Genomic DNA, 27,707 nt, shown 5'->3' with positions numbered 1-27,707 from the left:
TCCACCTTACGCCTGTGATTAGTATTGGATTTATCAGCATTCCGCTGCTTTAGTGTCACTACCCTAATCGGAGTGTGATGACACATGTCCTTTCCTACCGGACAAGTCAGCCTAAAATCTAATATTTACGGAGAAATAAGCAGAAATAGTCTAAATGAGTAAATAATAAATAAAAGTGGAAGTCATTCAACTTAAACACCCCCAAAGATTGGTTGTCACATGTACAAGCCGCTAACAAAAACTAAACTAAAATGAAATACAGTCTCAATATGTCTTCAACTCTCAAGTAGAGTAAAGCATAAAAGTACAATAAATCTGAGAGTATGCTGAATATCAATAGCTATCTCTCCCAAAAATCCTAGAAGTCTCGAATGATCAGAAGGAGATGGTGATCAAAGTCCGGGCTCAGAACCTACACAAGTGTAGAAGCAAGGGTGAGTACCAAATAACGCGCTACCCAGCAAGCTAACCAGAAAAATTAAGTAAATCTAATAGAATACACGAACACCTTTTCCAACCCAACCAAACCTCCAGACTACAACTTGCACAGAAATCAGCCCAACCTAACAGTTCATACTAAACAGTTCAATAAGGTTTAGATCATAGCTCAATATCACAAGATATGTCGTACAAATACTCACAAGTCACAAACATGCATCAAACTTTCAACACAGATATGCAGAATACGTATATGCACACTCGATGATCTTTTATGTGTGCAATTATCGAAAAAGACCTTGGCATAATAAACTCTGATCGGAAATGACCTCGATCTCATAATCTCTGACCAAAAATGACCTCGATCCCACAACCTCGCCAGAAATGATCTCGGCCATATTATCTCATCGGAAATGATGTTGACAATGTAATTCCCATGGAAAATAACCTCGATAATATAATACCATCGGAAATGACGTCGGCTTATCAATCCCTCACTAGAAATGACCTCGTCCATATCATATATCTGATCAAAAATGACCTCGATCTCATAATCATATACCTCTTATCACATTATTTCAGAACCAATACAAACAGCATGCTCACACAAGTAATGAGGAATAATCAATTCTGACAAGCCGCAATCACAATTAGACTATTAAGTATTTCATCAAATACATGTAGATATCGAGATTACAGCATGTAAGTTTCAACACTCAACAATATCACACATCGTCTTTTATTAACCCCGTTGATTCATTTTAGATTAGTTCATATCATAATTAAGCCTGTAACCTCATCCCCAGTACGTCCCAACACATATACGACGGGATATTTAGGAATTCTAAGAAATTCACGGAGTTTTAAGAGTCCATTTGCCTTAGCCAATACGTGATCGATCAATTCACTTGAGCCTTTCCCTTCTGAATGCACTCAAAATTATCATAATCTATGCAAATTTAAATTCCCAATGAATATACAAAACCAACGATATTCATATTATATTTTTAAAAATTGGGTCGAAACTGACCCTAAATGCCCAAAAAACCCGATTCCGAATACAAGAAAAAAATTCTAGGAATTTTTATGTGAACAACATCCTTAAAGTATTTGGGATTTAATAGAAAAAAGAAAGGGGATTCAGACTTAAAACGAGTTCACAATCATCAAAACAGTGAAACTAATTCAAGTTCTTGAAACCCAAATTTCTCCAATTCAAAAACCTCAATTTCATGCTAAAAATCTTTTAAAATTGGATAATCAAGATTTGATGTTAGAATTACTTACCCCAAAGTTTTCCTGCAAGAAACCTCTAAAAATTCGCCTCCCCAAGCTCTAGAGTCACCAAAATGGTGAAAATAGGCTAAATCCCGACTTTGTCACTGTTCAGGACGAAATTCCTCTCCGCGATCGCAGTCAACTTACCCCACGAATGGGGAGGTCAAGTCTAGTGGCTATCGCGAACGCAATCAGGCTCCCCCGAAAGCGAAGCCTAAAGATTCAGGCTTCCTTGAACGCAAAGGCTAAGCTCGCTGCCTTCCATGATCGCGGCATCCCTATCTGTGAACGTGAAGCACAACCTGATGGCACCAGTTGACATCACTTTCAAGTCTCTAAAAATCTCAGAATACCCCTCAGAATTCGTTCGGAACCCCGTATAGAAAAATTATATATGCAACTCTACTAAAATTGACATTCCAAACTCAATGGAACCATCAAAATTTGATTTAGAGTCTTCCTTGACCCGAAAACTAAAAAGTCGCAACTAAACTAGCATTATGCCTCAAAAAACCAAAATGCCCTCGGAGCTTTCGAAAAATACATAAGAACTCTCTCTAGGTCTAAAATCACCCTCCGAATCCAACGGAGTCATCAGAATTCAATTCCGAGCTTCCGATCCTCAAATATTGACCAAAGTCAAATCTATGGCCAAAAATTCAACTATTTCCAACTCAACACCTCAAATCCACGATATGACCCCGAATATGATTCCGTCAATTCTTATAGATCAATTTCAACGTTGTGGAACTAATAAAATTAAAGGAATTTTGTTTCGAGACTCAAAACTTTGAATGACCTCAAATATCACTTTTGAGTCATTCTAAACCTCTAAAACTCAAAGTTTACCAAATATCTCAATTTTTCAAGAAAACTATGAAACCAACATTAGATATCAATCAAATATGAGTCGGAGAAACTACCAGAAGGGGTAAAATAGTATTGTTACGAAAATTTCTAAAAATAACTTTTAGGGTCATTACATTTGGTGAGTCCTCATGGTTTGAGGGCATGACTATCTTATGAGTTCTTTTATGTCTTTTCCAGATTTCTTTTAGTTTCAGATTTATTTCGTGAGATAGGTCCTGTCTTATGTCAAACCTATGATAGTAGAGGCTTGATGTCAGACTTAATATGTTTTCCGCATTTTAAGTTGTTATACTTAGATTTTCCTTATGCCGAGATTGCTATTTTGAGACTTATCTTCCACTTTTCAAATTACTTACTTATATGCTTTATCTTAGTGTCATGCTTATATCAAGTGGCTTGTTTAGGATCTTTTGAGATCCTATTCACCATGTCATCTCTAGGGGGTAGCTTGGGTCATGACAAACTTGGTATTTAGAGCATCATATTTTTTTCAAAGAGTCCTAGGTGTGTGACAAGTCGCGTCAAGTAGATTCTTGTTCATCAGTATGGAGTGGGCCATATCTATGACTAGGAGGCTATGATACATTTTAAAAACTTCACTTCTTTTATACTCTTCATCATGTGATAGAGTTGAACTCCATAAGGTTTCCTTCTGACTCATGTTCTATATGTTTAAGCATCATGCCTCTAAGAAGAGTTCCGTTGAGAAGGAATGTGAATCAAGGTGAGGAGCAACAAGCACCTCAAGCTCTGATTGATCCTTTGATCGAGCAAGTTACTCATACCGGGTTTAGGGTTGCTTTCCAAGTGTTTTCCTAAGTTATGATGGCACAAGCTAACCAGGAGGTTGTAGCTCCCGTGAACCCAAATGTGGATACAATGGCGACTATGGTTCAAGACTTCACTCGGATGAATCCTACCTCCTTCCATGTTTCTAATGTGGATAAGGATCCGCAAGAGTTTGTATTGACCTTTAGATTGAACATTTGATAAATAAAATATTTATCCATCAATCAACATATACTGAAAATGTTTTGAAGCAATTTTACGTGGATAAATCACATCCGTTGAGTACCCCGATTGATATGAGATCGCTTGATATAAATAAAGATTCTTTCTGACCACAAGAAAAGAATGAAGATCTTCTTGGTGATGAAACTCCATATCTCAATTCTATTGGGGCACTAATGTACCTTGCCAGTGATACCCGACTAGATATTTAATTTGTAGTAAATTTATTGGCGAGATTCAGCTCTTGTCCAACAAGAATACATTGAAAATGTGTTAAGCATATATTCAGATATCTTAAAGGAACAATTGATATAAGATTGCTTTATTCTAATATATCCAAGTCAAAAAGGATGGGTTATGCAGAAACAAGATATTTGCTGATCCTCATTGATACGCTCAAATTATACCTCCTTAAAGAAGCATAAAATGATTGTTAATCAAATATAGAACTTAACGAAGGTTAGGGTCGATCCCACGAGAAATATGATTTAGACTTTAGATTAATTATTTATTATTTGCTTTAGTAATCAAGTTATTTCCGTAAAAAGAGAAAACAAAGGGGGAGGGGGATTTTATAACCTGATCAATAAACTAAATAGCAAACGTCAACAAACGAAAGTACGGTTTGATGTGGTTTAAATCATAAGAAGTGAAACTAGGGTTTTATGTGTTCCCCACAAATCCTTAACTAAGTAGACTTTTTTTATTAGTAATTCTTTCCTAGTGTGTTACATGTAGAATCGGTAAGTTAATTTCAGCTAAGTCCTTGATCCAGCAAATAGTTAAATTTCACTACATTACTTGATCTGTCTACGAGTGTATGCTTTACTAACCTTTAACAGTGATCCCAGATTTAGCTATTCCTTGATCCGTTCAAGCTAATTAGATGAGGATGATTAGCCCCAAATCTCGTTGTTTAATCCCCTTTCCCATCCGTTACTTTCTTGATTCGGCAAGTAAGGATAACGCGAGTTCTAACGTTCGCCACCGTTAAAAAGCAATCAAACCGAAGGAAAAACAATACATGCATGCACACTATTCAATAATTACTTTTTATTAAGTTCTACGTCGTTAATTCTTCATGGTTCCCACAACCCTAGTTGTGGAATTAGCTACTCATAACTATGTGTTCATACTTAATAGTATTTAAGTTAAAGGAAATTATAAACTTACAATGAGAAGTGTGAAAGCTCAAAAAATCTTCAATAAAATCCGAACGTAAAATATCGATGACAAAAATCTAAATTTAACACTAAAAGCTCAAAAGTAGTTTAAGCTATATTCTCAAACCCAAAAACGTACATACAAAAATCTGAACCTAAGAGGTGTATTTATAGACTAATTTTCCTAAATAAATATGGATTTGAAAACCATAGGAGACTAAAATTCGGATTGGGTCGACGGCTCGTAAGCTTCTGAAGACTTCTTCTTCTTTACGGCCTCTTTCTACGGCTTGTTATCTTGAGAACGACTCGTCAATTGGGGTCGTAGACACTGTCCTTCTTTCACCACTTGCAACTTCTAGCCACGACTGGCTGTTACGCCTCTTTGAAATGTCGACGAGCCGTATAACCTGTTTGTTTCCTTCACTGTTACTTTGACGACTAATACCTACAACCCGTATGTCCAATGACGAGTCGTAGGCTGAGCTCGTAGACCTCAAGAATTACCTTCCTTCTGTGCTATGATTCCTCAATCAATTCTCCGACTTAGTTTCCTGCAAAATATGCACAACCAATATCAAACATGCTAACATATGCTTAAAAGACATGCACATTTTTAAGTTTTAAGGCATTAAAAGTACCGTAAGTACACGGTACATCACTCATAAAGCCCAATCTTAAATAGATTATCTATTCACATATGGACATACAACTATATCATGACGTTCAATAAAACAAACAATAGTTGCTACTTTTTCAAATACTGCAAAAATAATAATCATTCATGAAGCTAGTCGATAATGTGTATAGTTGAGATCAATGACACTCAATAAATTTTGCAATTATGTGGTCTTTCTGTGCAAAAAAAGATTCCAACAATATTGTATGAAGATAATGTTATTTGCATAACTCAATTGAAATGAGGATACATCAAAGGAGACCGAATAAAATATATTTCACCTAAGTTCTTTTTCACACATGATCTTCAATAAAATGGTGAGATAGATGTTCAACAGATTTATTTGAGTGATAATATTGCAGATTTATTCACTAAGGCATTGTCAACATCAACATTTGAGAAATTAAGATATGAGAGTCGTCTCCAAGATATCAAATAAATTTTTCATCACGGAGAGTAAAATACGCACTGTATTCTTTTTTTCCTTAACTAAGATTTTATCCCATTGCGTTTTTCTGATAAAGTTTTTAATGAGGCAACACTGAAAGTGTATTACAAGATATGTGTGCTCTTTTTTTTCCACTAAGTTTTTTTCCACTGAATTTTTCCTAATAAGATTTTAGCGAGACACATTATCTATAAACATCTAAGAAGGAGTGTTATAAATCTATTTAATTATGAATATTTCATTTAATTAACTCCATAATGTAATATATCTATTTAATGTTTTTTTTTAAAAATGTACTAACATAGTTGATTAAAGATCGTAAACAGACCCCTGTGAAAGACACACCAGAGAATAAAGTAACTCTCTACATTCTATTAATATTATTTTGTCATTCATTTCTTGTTCAATATTCTTATATTTTCATCTCATTTTACACGGTCAACAATTAATTTATATTGGCTTTAAGCAATCCCTACTCATCAAAATGTGAAGGAGGCCCATTCCAAAAGGAAAAAAAAAAGAAGACAAGAAAGACGAAAATTAGAGAAGAAGTTGAGCATTTGTCAAATTCCGCTCTACTGCAATGGCAGAAGCAATTTGGAACAAAGAAACAGTGCCAAAAGTGATGCAAATAGTGAGCACCAGGCTTCAACAAAGAGACCTCGTCACTCTTCTACTTGTCAGCCCTTCGATTCACCGTACCCTCCTTTCTCACCCCTCCCTCTGGCTGGTCAGTTCACTTTCACATTCAAACGACTTGCTTAGTGCTGTTTATATTTGTCGTGTGGTTTGCCATTTATTGCACGATTGAGTTTTTTGGAAATTCCCGAAAACACCCTTTCCCTTTTTTTTTACGTGGTGTTTTTCTTTTTTTTCTCTTACAGGTTCTTGATTTTCATGAGATGAGTAATGCTGGTGATCGCCTTGTCTCAGCTCTTTCTTTGGTTTGTTTCCTTTTCTTTCCTGTTTTTTATGGGATATTTGTTGAACTGATAGATTTTTCTGAGTAATCGGTTTTGGTTCCAGGAAAAACGTAAGAAGGAAAAGTTAACTGCTTTAGTTTGTCTTTTGGGGAATCTGGGAGAATAATGTGAATGGAGAAAGACTGGAACTTGGGATCAATGAAAAGAGGCTGAAAGATAAAACTAGTCATATTTTGGTTTAAGTGTTTGATGTGAATGAAAATGTTTTCCACAGAAAATGATTTCCTAGAAAATGTTATCTTGGAGAACAATTGAGTTTCATACTTAAGTACGCAAGAAAATATTATCCAAGAGCATTTATATGTTATCTAGTGAAACACCATGGAGGCGGTATTGGATGGGAAGTGAGGGTACAGGGGTGGCAGGGGGTGAGAATGGTCAAGGGTTCAGTTGGGGGATTGGGTGGGTGGGGAGGAGACAATCAACTTGGAATGCCACTTATGCAACTTATTTTTCCTACTTACATTAGGGAAGTCATTTTCCTCATTTTTAAGGAACTTGTTTTCGTTGAGAAAATATTTTCCAAACATTGGAAATTGGAAGCATTTTCTGGTTGGTTTCCCCTATAGAAAACACACATATTGTATAATTGTAAGCCTGTCTCTCTTTGGTTGCTGCTATATTTTGTTTCTTTTGGGTCGTTTTTCTCAAGCAGTAGAAGGTCTAGTAGTACTACCTTGTTCTAAAATTACTGCTAGAGAGAAAATGAATATTTATGTTGGAGATAAACTATTTAGTGACAGGATAAGAACTGGATTACTTTGTCTCAGCACCTTCATCTTAAATACTCACCACTAGGCAAGGCTAATTTTTTTTGACAGATAACCGCTAAGCCAGGCTTCATTGGCTACTTTTTTTTTTGTCAAGCAATAGAAGGTCTAGTAGTACTACCTTGTTCTAAATTTACTACTAGAGAGAAACCCAATATTTAAGTTGGACATAAACCATGTATTGACAGGATAAGAACTGGATTACTTGGTCTCAGCACCTTCATCTTAAATACTCACCACTAGGCCAGGCTAACTTTAACTTTTTTTTTGATAGATAACCGCTAAGCCACTTCATCGGCTTCTTTGTGTTTTTTTTTAGTCAAGCAACAGGAACACTAGTAAGGAACTAGTACCATTTGTCGTGGCCTCCTCCATTTCAACTGATAATCACTAGGCCACACTTGTTTGGATTTTGTGCTATTCTATTGTGTTGGTGATGAAAAGAAGCAATATAGAAGAATTGAGTTTCTTTAACTTAAGGGTGCAGGTTGTTTGTCTTATATTTCCTTCTTGCAGCCGAGATATCGCAATGTGAAGCATATCAACCTTGAGTTTGTGCAGGATGTTGAAGACAAGCAACTGGAAAATGTTAAAAGCAAGGTGGGATTCAGAAAATTGGAAAGTCACAGAAATTAAAATGTTTTTTTAGATTATTTTCTTTAAAAAATCTCCAGTCAGGACAAGTTCCAATGTGGAGGCTGCCTCGTTTGATTAGAACCTCTGGCTTATTTTTTTTGACTTAGTATCAATATCTACTTGGAGCCATTTTATTATCCTTAGAAAAGTTATAAGTGATTTTTTCCTTCTTGTGTCAACAACTTGGGAGACCTGTATATAGGGGTGTCAAAAAATGTAGAAACTATTCATATCTTACCATATAATCAAGATAAAGAAAATATTGCCTAATCCTTGTAATTTGAGGTAACAAGTTACTTTAAATGTGTCCTGCATGGTACTATTTTTGTCACAGAAATTTGATGTTCCTGTGGTGTCAAAAAATATGCAGTGTGGGGATTCCCTTTTAGATTTGGAGATTCTAAATCTAAATGGCTGTCAAAGGATCTCTGACAAGGGAATCGAAGTAGTGACAAATACTTGTCCTAAACTGAAGGTCTTTTCTATTTATTGGAATGTAAGGTATCTCAAGCTTCATCTAATGCTCTTTCCCAATTATTATATAGCTGTTGCATGACCGAACAGATTTAACTTTTGTCACCTGCAATTTTTGGATGAATGTTTAGGGTAACAGATGTTGGCATTACTCATCTGGTGAAGAACTGCAGATATGTGGTAGATTTGAACTTAAGTGGATGCAAGGTACATGAACCTCTAATGTGCTATACATATGTTTCAGTGATTACTTGATGAGCTTGTCTTACATCAACCTCCAAATGCATCATTCATATGTATGAGACCATGGTGATTCAAGCTGTTAAAAGAGAAACGAGATAGGCCTAAAATCTAATAGAAAGAAATTGTCTTGAAAGGCCTACAAACTCCTTGAATTTATGCAGACTTAGCGAAAAATAGGGTACAGCAGAAGGAAAAAAGATCTATGTAAGTGGTACCAATTAGTTGGGCTTAAGGCTTAGTCGTGGTAGTACGCTCATCTGATATTCTCTAGGAGTCTTTTAGTTTTGTCTGACATTTGTATGATAGAGAAAACATAGAGAACTTCTACTGATAGAGAATCTAAACTTTTTATGTTTGATTGAGACCAGTCTAAATGGAGCGACATGGATAGCAATGATTCATATAGTTGATCCCAACTAGACCGGGTTTGAGACGTAGTATATTGCTATTGTTGTTGTATAAATCGACTTTATCATCCTTCATAAATTATTATTATTGTCTACAGTTGTTCAACATTCATGTAGATGTCAGGAGAAAAAAGACTCTATACAAGCAGTATCCAAAAAAGTGAAGAACCTAAACCCTGAAATTTTTCTCTAACAAAAGCCACCAATCATCTACACAAGTAGGGGCATGGTGGATCTTCCAAAACGAAACTAAGAACAGGGGGCTATTCATCGAGTATGCAGTGTCATTCTTGGCGGTTTCAGATGTCCACTAAAGGGCAGCCCGGTGCACTAAAGCTCCCGCTATGCGCGGGGTCCGGAGAAGGGCCTGACCACAAGGGTCTATTGTATGCAGCCTTACCTTGCATTTCTGCCAGAGGCTGTTTTCAAGGCTTGAACCCGTGACCTCCTGGTCACATGGCAGTAACTTTACCAGTTACTCCAAGGCTCCCCTTCTGGTTTCAGATGTCCACTCTCTTTCCAAATAACCCACATAGTGGCTGAAGAAGCAACATCCCATGCTCAGAGTCCTCTCTTCCTTTTCCTAAAAGCCTAACTGTAAAACACTTCCTTCACTCTGGCCTCTGCTTGGCATAACCCATTGTACTAAAAACCAGTTCAGGACCGTTCACCATGAAACCGTAGCCACATGACAGTGCAAAAGTAGCTGATATGTCTTCTCCCGCACGCCTACACATAACACTACCTGACAAGTGTAATCCTTTCTTCCTCGGGTTGTCGGATGTCAAGATCACCTCCGTCGTTGCTAGCCACACAAAATATCACACTTTCTTACTTGTCCAGGATATCTATACCGATGAACATGGAAAATCCATCTCCACCCTCGCTAACATTTTCTAGTAGTAAGCCTTGATTGACAGACTGAGAACATCCCATCTCTCCATGTGCCCCATCACCACAAATCCTGCTAAGTGTGTGGTATATTCTGCTTTTAAAGTAGTTCTACTAGGCATTGAACCCCCCCTTAAGACATTCATAAATTGCTGGATCCTCAGAATAATGATGTTCTAATTTTGGTGATGCCTTACTTAAGGACTAGACATGAATCTACTTTATTCCTACTTGTACCTTGCCCTTTTTTTTTTTTAAAAAAATATAGTTATATACATATCTATATATATACATACCTTGCTTTTTGAAAACTATTTATTCCTTACATGCGAACCAGGTTGTAAGATTAAATTATTTCTTACTTTTACTTTTAATGAGTTTAGCAAAATGGGTTTTCTTTTTAAATTTTAAGTAAAATGAGTGGGAACAGAATGCTGTTATATTTACCAAGTGAAAGTAGATGATAGAAAGTGAATAGAGATGGAATCTCGGCTCAATCAGAAATATATTCTTGATCCTTGCTAGGTTTATTAAAAATATGGCATCACTTGTCAAGTAGATACTTTAACTTTCCAGTGACCAGTTAGACACTTCATTGTCTTATAAACACCCGATCCGACATACTGTGCATGGCTTACAATCGTCATTGACTTGCCAAATGAGCAATGAAACGATGAAGCATGTAAAAGAAGTACGATAATGAAAAATTTCCCATCTTCCAACATCAGAACCCCTTCCCCCTGCCCCTCCCCTACTTTTTATTTTAGAACCATTTATCCAAAATATTCCTCAGCTCCCAATAGTTTGAAATAGAGGAAAGATGGTAACTGGGAAGGAATGTGAACGGCAGATCCGATGTTTGTCGTTAATAGGTTTTCTAGCCAACAAACTTGTTGGGTTCCTCAATGGCAAGAACCTGAAAGTTGCCCGCAAGGGAAATGCAGACTTCTGGTAAATGGCCTTCTGGTCGATTGCTGGAGTTTGTTTTTTCGAACAACTATTCTGGCTAAAGGTTCTGATATTCTTCATGGTACAGTTTGTGGTCAAAACTTAGTAGATGTTGTGAGTTTAGGGCTTGAAAGAAAGGAGAGGAAGAGAACATTTACTGGCAGAAAATATTGATGGTCGGGCTATCATTTTTCCAGCAGGCCATGACTAAATTCGAGATTTCCCCCGTATATACCAAAAATGGAGAAGAAAAGATAGTTGCTTCTTCTTTGTCGAGATCCCTCCCCCTGCCTTTTCTTCTTCTTCTTTCAGGTCCCTCCCCTCATTTTTATTTTAAATCCCGTGCCGCCGGCTTCTTTTTCATTTTTCACAGTTACTTCTTGTAGTGGAAGTTTTTTGCCATGTCAGCACTTAACTTAAGCTTATATATGGTGTGGTCTTCAAGTTCTTTCATTATTTATTTTGAAAATTTGAATGTTTATCAACTAGGATTGAATTGTAGTGGCAGAGTTGGTAAATAAACTAAGAAAAGTGAGGAAGAAGGATGAGGGTGAAAAGGACCAAAAAACTGCAGAGAAAAGCTTAATTTAAGTCATTCAAATGTACGTGAAAAAAACAGTATTTTCTATGTCAACCTGAGGTGTTTAAGAGACAGTTCTCCTGGGAAGAAGTGTCTAAATGGTGTCTAACTAAGTTTGAGTGCCTAACTGACAAATCGTTCAAAGTTTAAGGGGCTATCTAGGTATTTAGCCTTCAAAATTTGAAAAGTATAGGAGAAAAGTATTACATAATACTTTGTACACTTGCAAGTTGCACCCCAAGTTATAAAAGCACTGTTAGACCTGTTGTTACTAAGGTCTATAACCGCAGGAAGAAGGGTGAAAATAAGGCTTAAATATAACTGTTTTATTTATTAATTATTATATGTAATTCTAGTAGTTACATAGCTGTTAACTAGCAGTTTAGGTAGTTATTTTGTGATAAATTGTACTGGGAAGAAGGGAAGACAGTCAGTTTTTTGGTTTAGGATTTTCTCAGGCAGATTTGGAGGTTAAGGTTCCTCGAAATACCTTGGGTGTTAGAAATGATCTCTATTTTCTATTTGTAAAACATATTCTAATTGTTGGTGGCAGTAAATGATAGTTGAAGTGTTGTTCCTATTTCTGTGTTGTGTTTGGAAGTTTACAGATTTATTGTTAGGAGAGCTGTGGGTTCCTAACAAGCACCTACTTTATCTAATGATAATATCATTTGACTAGAGCTCCATGCATCTAAGACTTGATACTTGTGCAACATAAGATGCACTCAGAAGCTCCCTAAATCCAATATGATGCACAATATGCTCTACATTGACTAGAATTGCAATATGTCTTGTTTACCTTATTGCAACTTTAATAGGAGCCTCACCACGAGATACATCAAGCTAGTCGAATTTGCTCTTCAGATATACACGTCAAATATGCTGAGGTGTTGTTTGTGAAGTTCACCTCAACATGTTTCAAATTCTTCCTATGCTTTTCTTTATCTTTCTTTCTTTCAACTGATAGGTATAACTATCCAATTTGTATTTTGCCCTTCCAACAGTTTAAGTTGGCAATATGTACACAAGTTGCACTTGCTTCTCATTATGCAAATCCTCTTACTTTCATTTGATCCATACTCTTTCTGCTGAAGATATTTCTCATTGTATTGATATGTTATGCAGAATATTACAGATAAGAGTTTGCATCTGGTTGCTGACAATTATCAAGAATTGGAATCGTTGAATATCACTAGGTTCGATATTTTCTCTCAGTCTGCACGAGATTAGTTAAAGGAAGAGTTGTTTTTAAATGTTCTGGATAACACATAGCATCTCTTGGACATAAGGGTTCCCTTTCTTGGCTTTAGGCCTTTATCTGTTGTAGGGGTGATGATAATAGAAGCCTCCCTTTCTCTAAGAAGGATACTTATAATTGAGTATCTTGAGAGTATTTCTAATTGTTTGGTCTTTATGACCTTTTTGAGAGGGAACAAATACGATTATGTGTTCTTGATTGTACTGATTTTGATTGGTGTGACTAGGTGCATCAAGATGACGGATTCTGGTTTGCAGCGGATTTTGCTGAACTGCTCTTCTCTTCAGAATTTGAACCTTTATGCCCTTTCCACGTAACCCCTTGTTTCATTTTATAATAACTGTCAAAAAATATGTTCCATTTCATTGCATATCGTGTGAATGCACCTTTTGTACCACTCAATGGTTTACCACAAATTTGCATGTGTTTTGAGTTTTTCTACTCAGACAATCTGCTTCGTTTCTTTCTTGCAGCTTAACAGATGAAGCTTATAAGATGATGTCTCGTCTGCCTCATCTTAGATTCCTGGATCTCTGTGGTGCTCAGGTATAGTATTCAGCATTTTCTTGGACTGCTTTTCATAGGTTATGCTATTGCTTAGTGCAATATCAAAACTGTTTAAGTGACATTACTATTAACCCCAGTTGTCCTTCAGAATCTGACAGATGACGGGCTTTCTTGTATAGCGATGTGCAAAAAACTGGTGTCTCTCAATTTGACATGGTATGTATCCTAAGTATATTTTCATTTTCATTTGTAGCAAAAGGAGATATGTTATTGGACCGATATATATTCACATTTACAGGTGTGTACAAGTCAGTGATGTTGGGGTCATAGCAATAGCTCAAGGCTGCAGATCTCTTGAATTATTAAGGTGAATGTGGACCTAGAATTATCACTAAAATAGGAAGACCAAAATGACCTATGCTAAAGTACTTCAGCACCTCCACAAAATTGACAAATATCCTATCTTGTGAACTAACTGAGATAGAGATCCTGTTTTTGAATACTCCAATGTTTGTGTAGTCATTGGGCCTCCGGCTTAAGCAATTATAATATATAAAGTATAACCAATTCCTATTGACTGCAGATTTATTTGCAATTTCATTAATGAACTGGACTATTTTTGTAATGACTAAATTTGTGACCTTCCAGTGAACTGACTACTATATTTATTTCTTTTCTTTTTATGTTGCTACTGCAGTTTGTTTGGGATACTTGGGGTCTCTGACAGGTGCTTAGAGGTGCTTTCTAGCTTCTGCTCCAATACACTTACAACCCTAGATGTGAATGGGTGCATCAATATAAAGGTACATAATATCTTTAGAAACTCCAGCCATGCTATCACTTTTGTTTCCTAGAATACAACAACGACAACAACATAACCAATATAATCCCACAAGTAGGGTTTGGCCGTTTGGGGAGGTAGGATGTACACAGACCTTACCATACCTTTGTGGGGTTGAAAGGCTATTTTCAGTAGATCCTCAGTTCAATAAAAGAGTAACCAAAGCAGGAATGGAAAGAACATAACGACAACAAAATAACAAGAAGTACATAACAAATAAAGGAACAAATACTAGTAAAGATCGGAGAATAAAATCCTACGTGAAATACTAACTAATACTACCAAACAAGGAGAAGAGACTAGCCCTTGCCTCTCCCACAAGAATTCCTACAACACTCAGCTACCTATTACCCTTCTACCCTAATCCTCGACCTCCATACCTTCCTATAGAGGGTCATGTCCTTAGTTAGCTGAAAATGGGTGTCTAATCACCTCCTCCTAGTTCTTCTTCGGCCTTCCTTAGCCTTTCCTTGAATCTATTATAGCAAGCCTCTCACACCTCCTTATTGGTGCATCCACACACCTCCTCTTCACATTTTTGAACCATGTTAGCTTCGCTTCCGTCATCTTGTCCGCAATGGAGGCTACTTCCACCTTGTCTTGTATAACTTCATTCCTTATCCTATCTCTCCTAATATGCTCACACATCCATCTGCTCATGTTCATCCTTATCTCTGCTACCTTCATCTTCAAAACGTGTGCGTTTTTGATTGGCCAACACTCTGCTCCATATAATAAATGTAGATCTAACCACCACTTTGTAGAACTTACCTTTAAGCTTTGTTGACACATTCTTATCACACATTACCCTGTACGCGAGTCTCCATTTCACCCATCTCGCTCCAATGCGATGTGCAAGCAGTTTCCTTTGTTTCCTAGAATATTGGCTCATAAAATCACATGTGATAAAGTTGGAAAATAACTGGATTGTGCTATTTAGCAATTAAAAGCTAAGCCTTTCAATATGGTTTTCCCAGTAGGTTTTCTAAGTTTATTACTTGGTCAGCTGGAAGTCCCTGCTCTTCCCATATGCCCTTGCACATTTTCTCATATTTCCCCATGATTCATATGATTTTCTTACTGTTGGTACATTACTTTGTAGAATCGCAGCCGTGATCTACTGCTTAAGTTATTCCCGAACCTGATGTGCTTCAAAGTGCATAGCTAAATTGGGACTTGTCAAGGATTTCATCTGCTCTTCCTTGGTGAGTATCTCAGCTAGCACAGAGTGATTGAAAGAAACTGATCCCAAATTGCTAATGGATTACGACATGAGCCCTTGATTTATTGTCAACAGGAGAAAAAGAATGGAACAGGGAGTTAGCTTATCTGCTTCTACGAAAGATAAAATAGGGCAATCTAGCATACTTTATGTGCCACTTAGTTTCATCTTTTACTGGCAAAGATTTATTTATTCCTTGTACGCTCATCGTTATGGTTATCTCTTATGCGATCCAGGCTGCTGTATTTTCTACAAATATCTTTGCTTAGCATGGTCTGTGGCTTTACTAATTCCTAAACTTTAAGCGCTTCATGGAGCTACACATGTTTTATGTAGATTCATGTAAATTTTTATTGGAGAGGATGTATTATTGTCAATTCCCTTCTTTATTGATATGTTATGGTTCGTATCTGAAGCTAATAGATTAAGGTCTTTTATTCCTTGTTTGGTGAGCATATTCTTCTTCTCTTGTCTGAAGGTAAATTCCTCTGGATATTTTAGTGTGGATAAGTATCATTAGTTCTTCCGGGGAATTGAGAAATTCATCTCACCTCCCTCACGGTGAGTTCACTCGCCAGTGGGAGGACAAATGTATTTCTCTTCGAATGGCTGGGAGGGGATGCTCTTTACTGCAGTTAGTACTGTTTGAGTGGCCATCGTAATAAAATATTTCCTGAAAGATGCTAGTTTGCGACGAACAAAGTGAGAAAGCATGACAATCTTGAACGTGGATTGACATACTAATATACATTATATAAAAGCATCAAAGTTCAGAAATATAAAATGCTAGTATCTTTTACTAAATCATGCTCATCAGAACAAATATCTGATGTGAAAATGTTGCACCACCAGATTGTCAATAACTGTGAGTAAATGACAGGAAGTCATAGAAAACACAGAACTAGATTAGTGTTAAGATAGCAGAGGTATGCTGTGAAGTAAGTGGGAGAAAATAGTACACTTACCTCCTACATGCTTGTGCTGTTACCAGTTTTGGAGTGGCTGGCGAAGTCAAAGAAAACCTGAGCATCTGAGTTAGGAGCAAGGTTTAAAAATGCCTTCATTGAATCTTAGTAGCTCAGTTGATTGATTATATGAACTTTCACCTTGTTGGTGAGGGTTTGATTTTCCATCTTGTAATCCTCTCTCCATCTATGCCCTTAAAGAAAAGCCTTAATCCTAGTATAAGGATGAAAGTTGTTGTCTCCGAAGAGTATGTTGCCCCCATACAAATTCCCCATGATGAGTTCATAAGAAAGCTAAGTTTTAGACTTTACTGTGCATTTTAAAGTCGTGTGGGCCTAGGCCTAATTAAGCAGATAATATCACTAGTTGGTTGAGTTATTACATACCAAGGTATTATGAAACAGCAGCCAAAGCACCAGAGACGTATCACAGGCTGAGTGCAAAAGTAGCATCGAGTTTGAAGCCAATTTTTGGTATTGACAAGCCGTTGGTGTTGACACTTGTAATACTTAGTTTAAAATAGGGTCAATACATAGTATTACTCCTTCAACTTATAGCCAAATCCCATTTACACACCTATTCTTCATGGGAAATCTTTTAAACACCATACACTTCATGAAGCGTCTCTAATACACAACACTTTAGCAATGTGACACTTGTATGTTCTACACAGAAAAGATGAGTACATTCAATTTCTTTTTGTGCTTAAAGCTTTATATGGATGATACACATCCAACGTTTAAACTTTTTCCCAATCCCTTATGCCTAAATCCAAATTCAAGCAAACCTCCATTTGCTGGTAACTTCTTTATTGTTAGAATTTGAATCTTGAAATGATATTGAGTGTTCGAAGTTGATTGTTTAACTATTGAATCCAGTATTTTTATTGAAATTTATGCTTTGAAGAGTAAAAGAAATGGTATTCTTATTGAAGTAAAGGTGAAGAAGGAAAAAGTTGTATCTAACTAGATTCTTTCCCTAGAAGCAAGCACATTTTTTTCTTAAATAAGACTCCCTTAACCCAAATGTATCAACATATTATCCGGAATAAGAATTTCTACAATTCTCTCAACCTTGTCTTCTCTTTTTTATTACTATTATTATTATTATTATTACTATTATTATTACTATTACTATTATTATTATTACTATTATTATTATTATTACTATTATTATTACTATTACTATTATTATTATTACTATTATTATTATTATTACTATTATTATTATTACTATTATTAAATAATATTATTACTATTATTACTATTACTATTATTATTATTACTATTACTATTACTACTATTACTATTATTATTATTACTACTATTACTACTATTATTATTACTATTATTATTACTATTATTATTACTACTACTACTACTACTACTACTACTACTACTATTATTATTATTATTATTACTACTACTACTATTATTACTATTATTATTACTACTATTAGTACTATTATTACTGTTATTATTATTACTACTATTATTACTATTACTACTATTGTTACTATTATTACTACTATTACTATTATTATTATTATTATTATTATTATTATTATTATTATTATTATTATTACTATTACTATTATTATTATTATTACAACTATTATTACTATTATTATTATTATTATTACTATTATTACTATTATTTCTATTGTTATTTTTACTATTACTACTATTATTATTGGAGTAACCGGTAAAGTTGTTGTCATGTGACCAGGAGATCACGGGTTCAAGCCTTGGAAACAGTCTCTGACATAAATGCAAGATAAAGCCGCGTACAATAGACCCTTGTGGCCAGGCCCTTCTCCGGACCCCGCGCATAGCGGGAGCTTTAGTGCACCAGACTGCCCTTTACTATTGTTATTATTACTATTACTACTATTATTACTATTACTATTATTATAACTATTTTTTTTGATAACTAACATTTTTTATTAATCACCAAGAGATATTTATAGAATCATAACAAACTACATCATAGTTTGTTATCCAACATAAAACAAAAACTCAAAGGTACTACTAACTTCAGCAGAAGAGAAGTTGTTGTAGCCTAGTAAAAATCACCAAAGGAGCTCTCAAACTACACATTATGCTATTTCTTTAGCTATCCCTTCATAATTTCTTCTTTTTTCTTCAAATGTCCTCTAATTTTTTTTCATTCACACTGCGTAAGAGCACTCTGCATACATTAATTTAAAGAGCTACACATTGTGAGACTTGCCTTTAGATTGTTTCCGAGTCCATTCCAATTGTACATCCCATGTATCAGCTTGAAAGAGTGGCCATTTGATCCAAATAAGCAGTCTCTTCCAAATAGCTCTAGTGAATTCACATTGAGTAAAAACAATAATCTCTAATTTTCAGGTCTTGTTGACAGAGTTTACATTGTTGATTGACATCCATTCCCGAGGAGGTTAATCTATCAGTAGTTGGGAGCTTGTTCTGCATCATGACCCACATTGTAACAATAGCTTTTGGTCTTGCATTATTGTTAAACATCAGACTTTTCTAGAGAACTGTTGGCCTATTACCCAACAAGCTTTCATAAAAGTTGGCAATAGTTGGTAAATCTCTTTGAAGATGTGTCTGTTCTAATATCACTCTAGCAGCAAGTATCTTCCTAACCATCTATGAAGCCTGTTGAGGTATAGTAACACTAAAGAAAGGGTGAGACTTTATATAAAAAGAATGGATCCATCTAATCCATAACTTATCAGTTTTATGAGCAAGATTCCAGTAGGTCTTAGCAATAGCAACTTGATTCCACATTCGTATGTTGATAAGCCTCATTCCTCCAGCAGATTTGGATAAGCACACCTTGTCCCATCCCATGCTATCAGTGCTCTCTTGGTGATGGTGTTTGTATCTGACCATGTAAAGATTCTACAATAAGCCTCAATGAGCGTAAGCACTTTTGTAGGTATGATGAATAATTAAGATCAGTAGGCTTGTATTCCAAAGAGAACTGATTGAACTAATTACATTCTTCCTGCATAGGAAAGTTTTTTAGCAGTCTAGGAGGTGATTCGAGCTACAATTTTATTCACTAGTGGTGTCCATTGCATAAGAGATAACTTTTTAGTGGATAAAAGAACACCAAGATAGTTGAAAGGGAACTTTCCATAGCTAAAACCAAACTGCTGCAGTATATTATCCTTCATTTGATCAGTGAAACCATCAAAATAAATGGAACTCTTATTCATATTTGCTTGCAATCCTGATGCTAAGGAGAACTTTTGAAAACATTGATATATGACCCTTAGTGATTGTTGATCCCCTCTGCAGAACAAGAGTAAATCATCTGCAAAGCATAAATAAGTTATTCCCAGTCTTGCACACTTAGGGTGAAATTTGAAACTTCCATTATCTTTAACTTCATCTAGGAATCTACTCAAGTACTCCATAGAGATAGAAAATAGATAAGGGAAAATGGGGTCTCTCTGTCTAAGTCCTCTTGCAGCATTAAAAGGAGGAGTGGGTTCCCCATTGATCAAAATTGTATAGTTCACAATGTGCAAGGATCCAACCAATGAATTTTCTAGGAAAGCATGGATTCTCTAGCACTTGTTCTAGTAATGACCATTCCACATAATCATAGGCCTTCTGCAGGTCTATTTTGATTATACACCTTGGAGAAATGTGTTTCCTAGAGTAAGCTTTAACAAGCTCATTTGCTAGGATGATGTTATCTGCAATTTTTCTTCCTAGAATAAAACCTAATTGTGTTTCAATGATAATGCATGCCATAACTCTCTGCATCCTAGCAGCTAGAACTTTAGCAATGACTTTGTATAAAATGGTGAAACAAACTATAGGTCTATACTCTTTAATGTTTATTGGGCTAGCAGTTTTAGGGATTAGAGTGACCATAGTGCAATTGACTGGTCTATAGAGTTTTCCAGAAAGAAAGAACTCTTTAATAGCCATCGGAATCTCATCCTTGGTGAGGATCCAAGTCTTCTTAAAAATATAGGCATTGTAACCATCTACACCAGGTGATTTATCATCCCCAATAAAAGCTAATTCATTCCAAATTTCTTCATCTGTAACATCTCTACATAATTCAACTCCTTGCTCATATGTGATTGTAGCTCCCCTCCTCATAGTCTTCTTATCAATAGCATGCAAATCTGTGTTGCTAGATCCCACGAGAGCCTTATAGAACTGAATGACTTCCTCCTTAATGGCCTCTGGTGTTTTGAGTCTTGTTCCATTGAATGAAATGAGTTCTAGCATCATTTTCTTATTAGTTTTCTCCTTTATCACCGCTGAAAAATACTTGTTATTGCAATCTCCAAGTTTTATCCATTTAGCTCTGGACTTTTGTCTGAGGGCACTTTCTTCCACAAGGTTCCATTTCTCAATATTCACTAGTTCTTGCCTTTCTTTGCTAAGAAGTTCATCTGTGCATTGTTGAATAAACTTCTCGTGTGTTTGGATTAGTTCAAGCCTAACTTAAGTTATTCTAGTGGAAATATTTTGAAATTCCTCCTTGTTTAAAGTTTTCAATACCTGCTTTAAGGCTCTCAACTTATCCCAAATATTTGTCATTTTTCCTGGTGCTAGTTGTTTGTGCCATACTTCTGTTACTTTATCCATGAACTTGCTATGATCTGCCCAAATGTTGAAGAACTTGAATGGAGTCTTGATTGTCCAATGACTGTCCTCAATTTTGATTAGCATAGGACAATGATCAGAGATATAGGGTAATTCATAATGTGTAACCACATGACCCCAATGCATCATTCAATCTAGATTACCAAATATTTAGTCAATTCTGCTGCAAATCCTATCAGTACCCATCTGTTTATTTGACCAAGTAGTAATCTCCTTTCCAAGGTAGTTCATTGAGACGTAAATCATGAAGACACTTGGAGAAGTCTTGAGTTTCAGCTAAGGACACTGGGGCATCATATAATCTATCATTAGGATACAATACAACATTAAAGTCTCTAGCTATAATCCAAGGTCTATCAACCCCTTGTTCAATCTATGCTAGATCTATCCAGAGTTCTTTTCTCTTCTCATTAGTGTTAAAAGCATATACAATAGTAACAAAACAAGATAGAGTTCCAGTGGTACCATTTATCATGCAATGGATTGATTGAGCACTAATTCTACTATGAGTCACTTGATAATAGTTTATATCCCACATCAGCTAGATTCTTCCATTCTCGGCACATTGATAGTTATTGAGAGATTTCATCAAGGATTGATATCTGCAAGAGTCTTAGGAGCCTTGTGATTCTTGACTCTAGTTTCCACCAAAGCAGCTAGTTTAATGCCTTTCTGCCTTACATAGATTTTTAGTTCCTTCTGCTTATGCCTCTTATTCATTCCTCTTACATTCCATATGAGCCAACTCATTAGATAAATTATTATAACTATTATTACTATTACTATTACTATTATTATTATTATTATTATTATTACTTATTACTATCATTACTACTACTACTACTACTACTATTACTACTACTATTATTATTACTATTATTACTATTACTATTAATACTATTATTATTATTATTATTACTATTACTATTATTATTACTATTATTACTATTACTATTATTACTATTTACTATTATTACTATTATTACTATTATTATTATTATTATTATTATTATTATTATTATTATTATTATTATTATTATTACTATTATTAGTATTACTATTATTAGTATTATTATTGTTGTAACGGCCCATTAGGTCGTTTTGAGTAATAGGACTTTTTATTTTATAAAAAACTCATCCCATAAAGTTTTAATGGGTATTTTGGAATATTCGATAACTATGGTTATTTAATTGAGGGGTGAACTTAGATAACTTATTTAATTGGTGAGTTAAAGTGTTAATTCATTTAATACCATATACCACTTTATTTATTAAGATAAGTTAATGAGATTTATCACTTCAATACATAAGAGATTTAGAAAAGAAAAGAAAAGGGCACGCAACCTTCATCTCCACGACAAAGAGAAAGCAGCACGTATAAGGGAAATGCTAGCCTCTCAGGTAAACCACCAAAAATATTCTATGAATTATATATATATATATATATATATATATATATATATGTCATATGGTGTCATCATCAGTAGTTGTTGGATATGAAAGTTAGAAAGCAAAGGGGCAAATTAATTATAGACCTGCAACTAGCACTTGCAGATACCAATTTTTTAACTTGAAAAATACATGGTTTTGGGGGACCATCACTTGTAATGATGGCTAATGATTGCCTCAGTCATTAGGATTAGTGTATAATGTATTGTGATGGGTTATCTTCGAACAGTGAGTGTAACTCATTTTTAATTTGAATTTTTCTCATGGCTATTCAATTATAATTCATGTTTTGATATATTGAGATAGATAATTAAATATTAGGTGTATTGTATTATATGAATACTATCAAAATTATGATATTGGAAGAAATTGAGGCTTAACCCTTTCTTAAGATTTAGGAATATGAGACTTGAGATATTATTTGTATCTAAACTAAGGAATTTGATTATAGATTTGGATGAGTTGTTGGGTCTAGGTTAAACATATATATAATATTAGTGACTACGGATTAGTTTACTTGATAGATTGAAAGTGGTCTGAGGCATTGAAGAAAGAAAAGACATTGGTGGATTAGCTTGCTTTACTTTGGTTCTTCGATTGAGGTAGATTATGGTTTATTCTATATCATAGATAGACTCTTAATAGTGGTTGATAGTCACTGAGCAATGTGTGGAGTTTACTATGCATTTAATTATTGTGGTTTGAATGGTTGTGATTGGTCTGAAATCCCAAGACCGTGGAATCCATAATCTTGAACTTGCCTTTTCAAAAAATGGTGCCTTGAATAAAGAAGGTTTGATGAAATATTGTTAATAAAGTGAAATGTGATAACAAAGAGTGATAAATTAATTATATTTGGATCGGGTGTCACGTTCTGACATGATATTTTTGGATCGGGTGTCACGTTCTGATACGGTATATTTGGATTGAGTGTCACATTCTGACATGGTATATTGAATCGGGTGTCACGAGCCGATACAATATTATTGGATCGGGTGTCACGTTCTGACACAGTAATATTAAAGAAAAATATATTAAAATAATTTAATACTACCCAATTTCAAATAACTCATTTCCCAAAAGACTGTGGTGTGGAGGCTTGGGTCCTCATGTATACTTTTGATATTATTGACTGATTGTGTAATTGTTCATTGTGTTGTTACTTGATCTTGAGCTTGTTGGTTGCCACATGTTAGGTGTTAAGGTTGATTTTTCATTATTACTTTATGCATATTGATTTTTATTTTGAGTCAGCCAATGATATCTACTCAGTATATGCTGTCCTATACTGACCCCTAATTGTACTTTTTTTGTTTTATTTTGTGGAGTGCAACGAGTGTTCCATCGATTTTAACCCGACCTCAGCTCTAGCCAGTGTCCAGCACATCAGGTTCTAGGGTGAGCTATTCCTTCTAACTTGTGTTGGATTCTCTCGAGTATGGCATGATGTCCTTAATTTTCGAACACATTAAGTTATTTATTTATTCTAGTGTTTGATATTTTCAAACTTAATATTTTAGAATTAGATGTCCTTGAAGTAATGACTTTCAGATTTTGGGGAACGTATGTAATAGACTTTAGTGATTTTTTAGTTCTTACTTTCATAAGTTGAGCTTTCGCAGTATTTTTATATTTTATAAGTTGGGATTTATATCATTGGTTCTCCCACCTACGAGGTTAAGTGTGGGTGCCACTTATGACCCATTTTGGGTTGTGAAAAACTTGGTATCAGAGCCTTAGATTCGATGATCTCATCACACAAGGACAAGTCTAGTGAAGTCTTGCGGAACGGTATGGGGACACCTTTACTTTTCTTTAAGAGGCTACGGGGCTTTAGGAAAATTCTATTCCTTCTTTCTTTCAGGCTATTACTTCAATTCAATTGGTATCTAGGTGATACAAATTAGTATCTGGCCTTCTTCACCTTATTTTTGCAGATGGTTAGAACTAGAGCAACAGCAACACCTGAGCTAGATGTTGGGGCTATAGCTAGAGTAGGAGTAGCAACGGAAGTCCATGGTAGAGGTCGTGGGAGAAAGCCTACTAGAGGAATGAGCCATCCAGGGAAAGAGAAGCGACCCTTCCACCGGCTGATGAGTTAGCTAGAGAGGATGTTGAGGTGGAAGATGAGTAGGTTCATGAGAGAGAAGCACCACCCTAGCCTACTCTAGAGATGATCCACTAGGTTCTCACCTATCTCAGTGGGTTATCCGATCAAGGACAAGATCCCCTAGCACCTCATATTCTAGGAGTTCAACATGCAGCTGTTGTGGCTCCCTGGATGAATGCATCCTTGGGAATAAACATGTTTCCTCGATTGACTACAGGGCCGGTAATGACTAGTGACCAGCATGGTCTCTTTGTTAAGTTCTTGAAGTTGAAACCCCTGGTCTTCAGGGGTACTGAATCTGAGGATGCTTATGATTTTCTTATTGATTGTCATGAGCTACTTCATAAGATGGATATAGTAGAGCGATTTGGTATTGAGTTTTTGACATACCAGTTTCAGGGAGATGCCAAAATGTGGTGGCTGTCTCATGTGGAGTGTCGACCAGCAAAGGCACCACCTATGACTTGGGCAACTTTTTCAGACCGTTTCATGGAGAAGTATATTCCTTGGACCTTGAGGTATAAAAGGAGAGATGAGTTCCTGAATATAGAGCAAGGGAGGATGTCTGTTTTCGCCTATGAGGCCAAGTTTCGTGCCTTAGCCAGATATGCTACTCAACTTTGCTTTAGTCCAGAAGAGCGGATTTGCCGCTTTGTGAAGGTATTGAGGTCAGATTTATGGATTCTAGCTTTATAGGTGGCTGCTTCAGCAAAATCTTTTCAGGAAGTGGTTGATTTTGTGATAGAGGTGGAAAGGGTGAGGCCAGATAACTTCGCTAAAGAGACAATGTTCAAGAATTTTCATAAAGGAGGTGATTTTAGTGGTTCTTACTCAAGAGGATAGAGTTCTGGAGATTATTCGACCCTTTCTATTCAGTCTTCATTGCAGGTTTCGAATGGAGGTCCGTTAAAGACTAGTCAACCCTTTTCAAATTTTGAGGGTTATCTTCAGTCTTTTTCATCTTCTCAAAGACCCAATCTTGACCCTAAGACTTGTTACATATGTGGTGAGCCTGGACATATCAGAAAATATTATCAATCAGAGTTAGGCTTGGCATGATCAGGGTTATAGAGCCCCAGCAGTTTGAGGTGTAGGCGATGACTATGGTAGGGGCCGTTATTCTGGAGGACGTAGTGGCCAAGGTCGTGGTGGTCATTAGTCTGACTAGGGTGGCAGGCATGTTGGAACTACTGGAGCACAGCTCGACAAGGTAAGTGGTTAGACAGGCGACAAAGCCTATTGTTATGCTTTCCTCGAGAAGTGAGAGGCAGAGGCATCCGATGTTGTTATCACATGTACTCTTCTGGTCTGCGATAGCTTGTCTTTCGTATTGTTTGGTTCTGGATCCATATTTTCTTATGTATCTCCCACATTTGTTGATGGAATTGATTTACATTGTGACTTACTTGATATGCTTATTCGTATTTCTAATCCCATCGGTAAGTCTGTGCTAGATGAGAAAGTGTATAGGTCTTGCCTTGTGACTTTTGTAGGGAGCAGAACTTATGTAGATTTGATTATTCTTGAGATGGTTGACTTTGATGTAATCTTGGGTATGAATTGAATCTCTCCAAATTTTGCTATCTTAGATTGCAATGCTAAGACTATGACATTAGCCAAGCCTGGGATAGATTAGTTGGTGTAGGAGAGTGACTATCTTCCCACCCCAGTTCAGATTATCTCTTTTCTTCGTGCTATGAGGATGGTGAGTAAGGGTTGTTTAGCTTTCCTAGCACATCTTAGGGATGATAGTTCTAAAGTTCCATCGATTGAGTCTATTTTGATAGTGCGTGAGTTTATGGATTATTTCCCCACAAACTTACCTAGTATGCCACCTGATAGGGATACAGATTTTTGTATTGACCTGGAGCCCGACACTTGCCCTATTTCCATTCCCCCTTATAGAATGGCCCTAGTTGAGTTGAGGGAGTTGAAGGCCCATATTTAGGAGTTGTTGGGTAAAGGTTTTATTAGATCGAGTGCCTCTCCTTGGAGTGCTCCAGTTTTATTTGTAAAGAAGAAGGATGATAGCCTTCGTATGTGCATATACTACATGCACCTGAACAAGGTGACTATTAAAAATAAGTATCCCCTTCCTCACATTGATGAATTATTCGATCAGTTGCAGGGTGCTTGTATTTTCTCAAAAATTGATTTGAGGTCCAATTACCATCAGCTAAAAATACGAGTAGCAGATGTACCGAAGACTACTTTTTGAACCAGATATGGATACTATGAATTTTTGGTAATGTCTTTTGGGCTTACAAATATGCCTACTGCTTTCATGAGTCTGATGAATGAAATCTTTAATCCCTATTTGAATCTCTTGGTTATTGTTTTTATTGATGATATATTGATCTACTCAAAGAGCAGAAAAGAACATAAAGAGCATTTGAGGATTGTTCTGGGATTGTTAACGGAGAAAAGGCTATATGCCAAATTCTCTAAGTGTGAGTTCTGGCCTGATTCAGTGTCCTTCTTAGGGCACGTGGTTTCTAAGGACAAAGTGATGGTGGATCCCCAGAAGATTAAAGTAGTGAAGAGTTGGGCAAGACCTACTAATGTCTCAGAGGTATGGAGCTTTGTTGGTTTGGCTAGATACTATCGCTGATTCATCAAGGGGTTTTCTTCCATTTCTTCCCAGCTGACCGATCAACCAAGTAGAAAGTTCCATTTGTGTGGTCGGACGAGTATGAAGAGATTTTTTTGAAACTCAAGACCTTATTGACTACTGCACTGATTCTTGCCTTGCCAGTAGAAAGTAAGAATTTCATTGTCTATTGTGATGCATCATATTCTAGTTTAGGCGCAGTACTAATACAGGAGAATAATGTAATTTCCTATGCTTCAAGGCAATTGAATGTACATGAACGTAGTTACCCCACTCACGATTTGGAGTTGGCTGTG

At 35.9% G+C, this 27,707-nt stretch overlaps 1 protein-coding gene across 3 annotated transcripts; it reads left to right on the top strand.

Annotated features, from left to right (window-relative positions):
- The first annotated feature begins 6,311 nt into the window (after positions 1–6,311).
- Positions 6,312–16,062, top strand: LOC129900794 (F-box protein At3g58530). Of its 3 annotated transcripts, XM_055975844.1 has the most exons (13): positions 6,312–6,617; positions 6,772–6,831; positions 8,157–8,240; positions 8,647–8,777; positions 8,882–8,957; positions 12,945–13,015; positions 13,304–13,390; positions 13,551–13,623; positions 13,733–13,800; positions 13,883–13,951; positions 14,282–14,387; positions 15,528–15,630; positions 15,723–16,062. In XM_055975844.1, the coding sequence occupies exons 1-12, from the start codon at positions 6,471–6,473 to the stop codon at positions 15,591–15,593; spliced, it is 1,038 nt and encodes a 345-aa protein (XP_055831819.1). In that variant the 5' UTR covers positions 6,312–6,470; the 3' UTR covers positions 15,594–15,630; positions 15,723–16,062. The 3 variants fall into 3 exon arrangements, with proteins under 3 accessions (XP_055831819.1, XP_055831818.1, XP_055831820.1); XM_055975843.1 differs by having other exon boundaries at positions 6,313–6,617; positions 15,528–16,062; XM_055975845.1 differs by lacking the exon at positions 6,312–6,617 and having other exon boundaries at positions 6,772–6,802; positions 15,528–16,062.
- Positions 16,063–27,707: the final 11,645 nt, after the last annotated feature.

The sequence above is a fragment of the Solanum dulcamara genome, chromosome 8 (assembly GCF_947179165.1).
Source record: "Solanum dulcamara chromosome 8, daSolDulc1.2, whole genome shotgun sequence".
NCBI classification, from domain to species: domain Eukaryota; kingdom Viridiplantae; phylum Streptophyta; class Magnoliopsida; order Solanales; family Solanaceae; genus Solanum; species Solanum dulcamara.
This window is presented reverse-complemented; position numbering and strand designations above follow the sequence as displayed.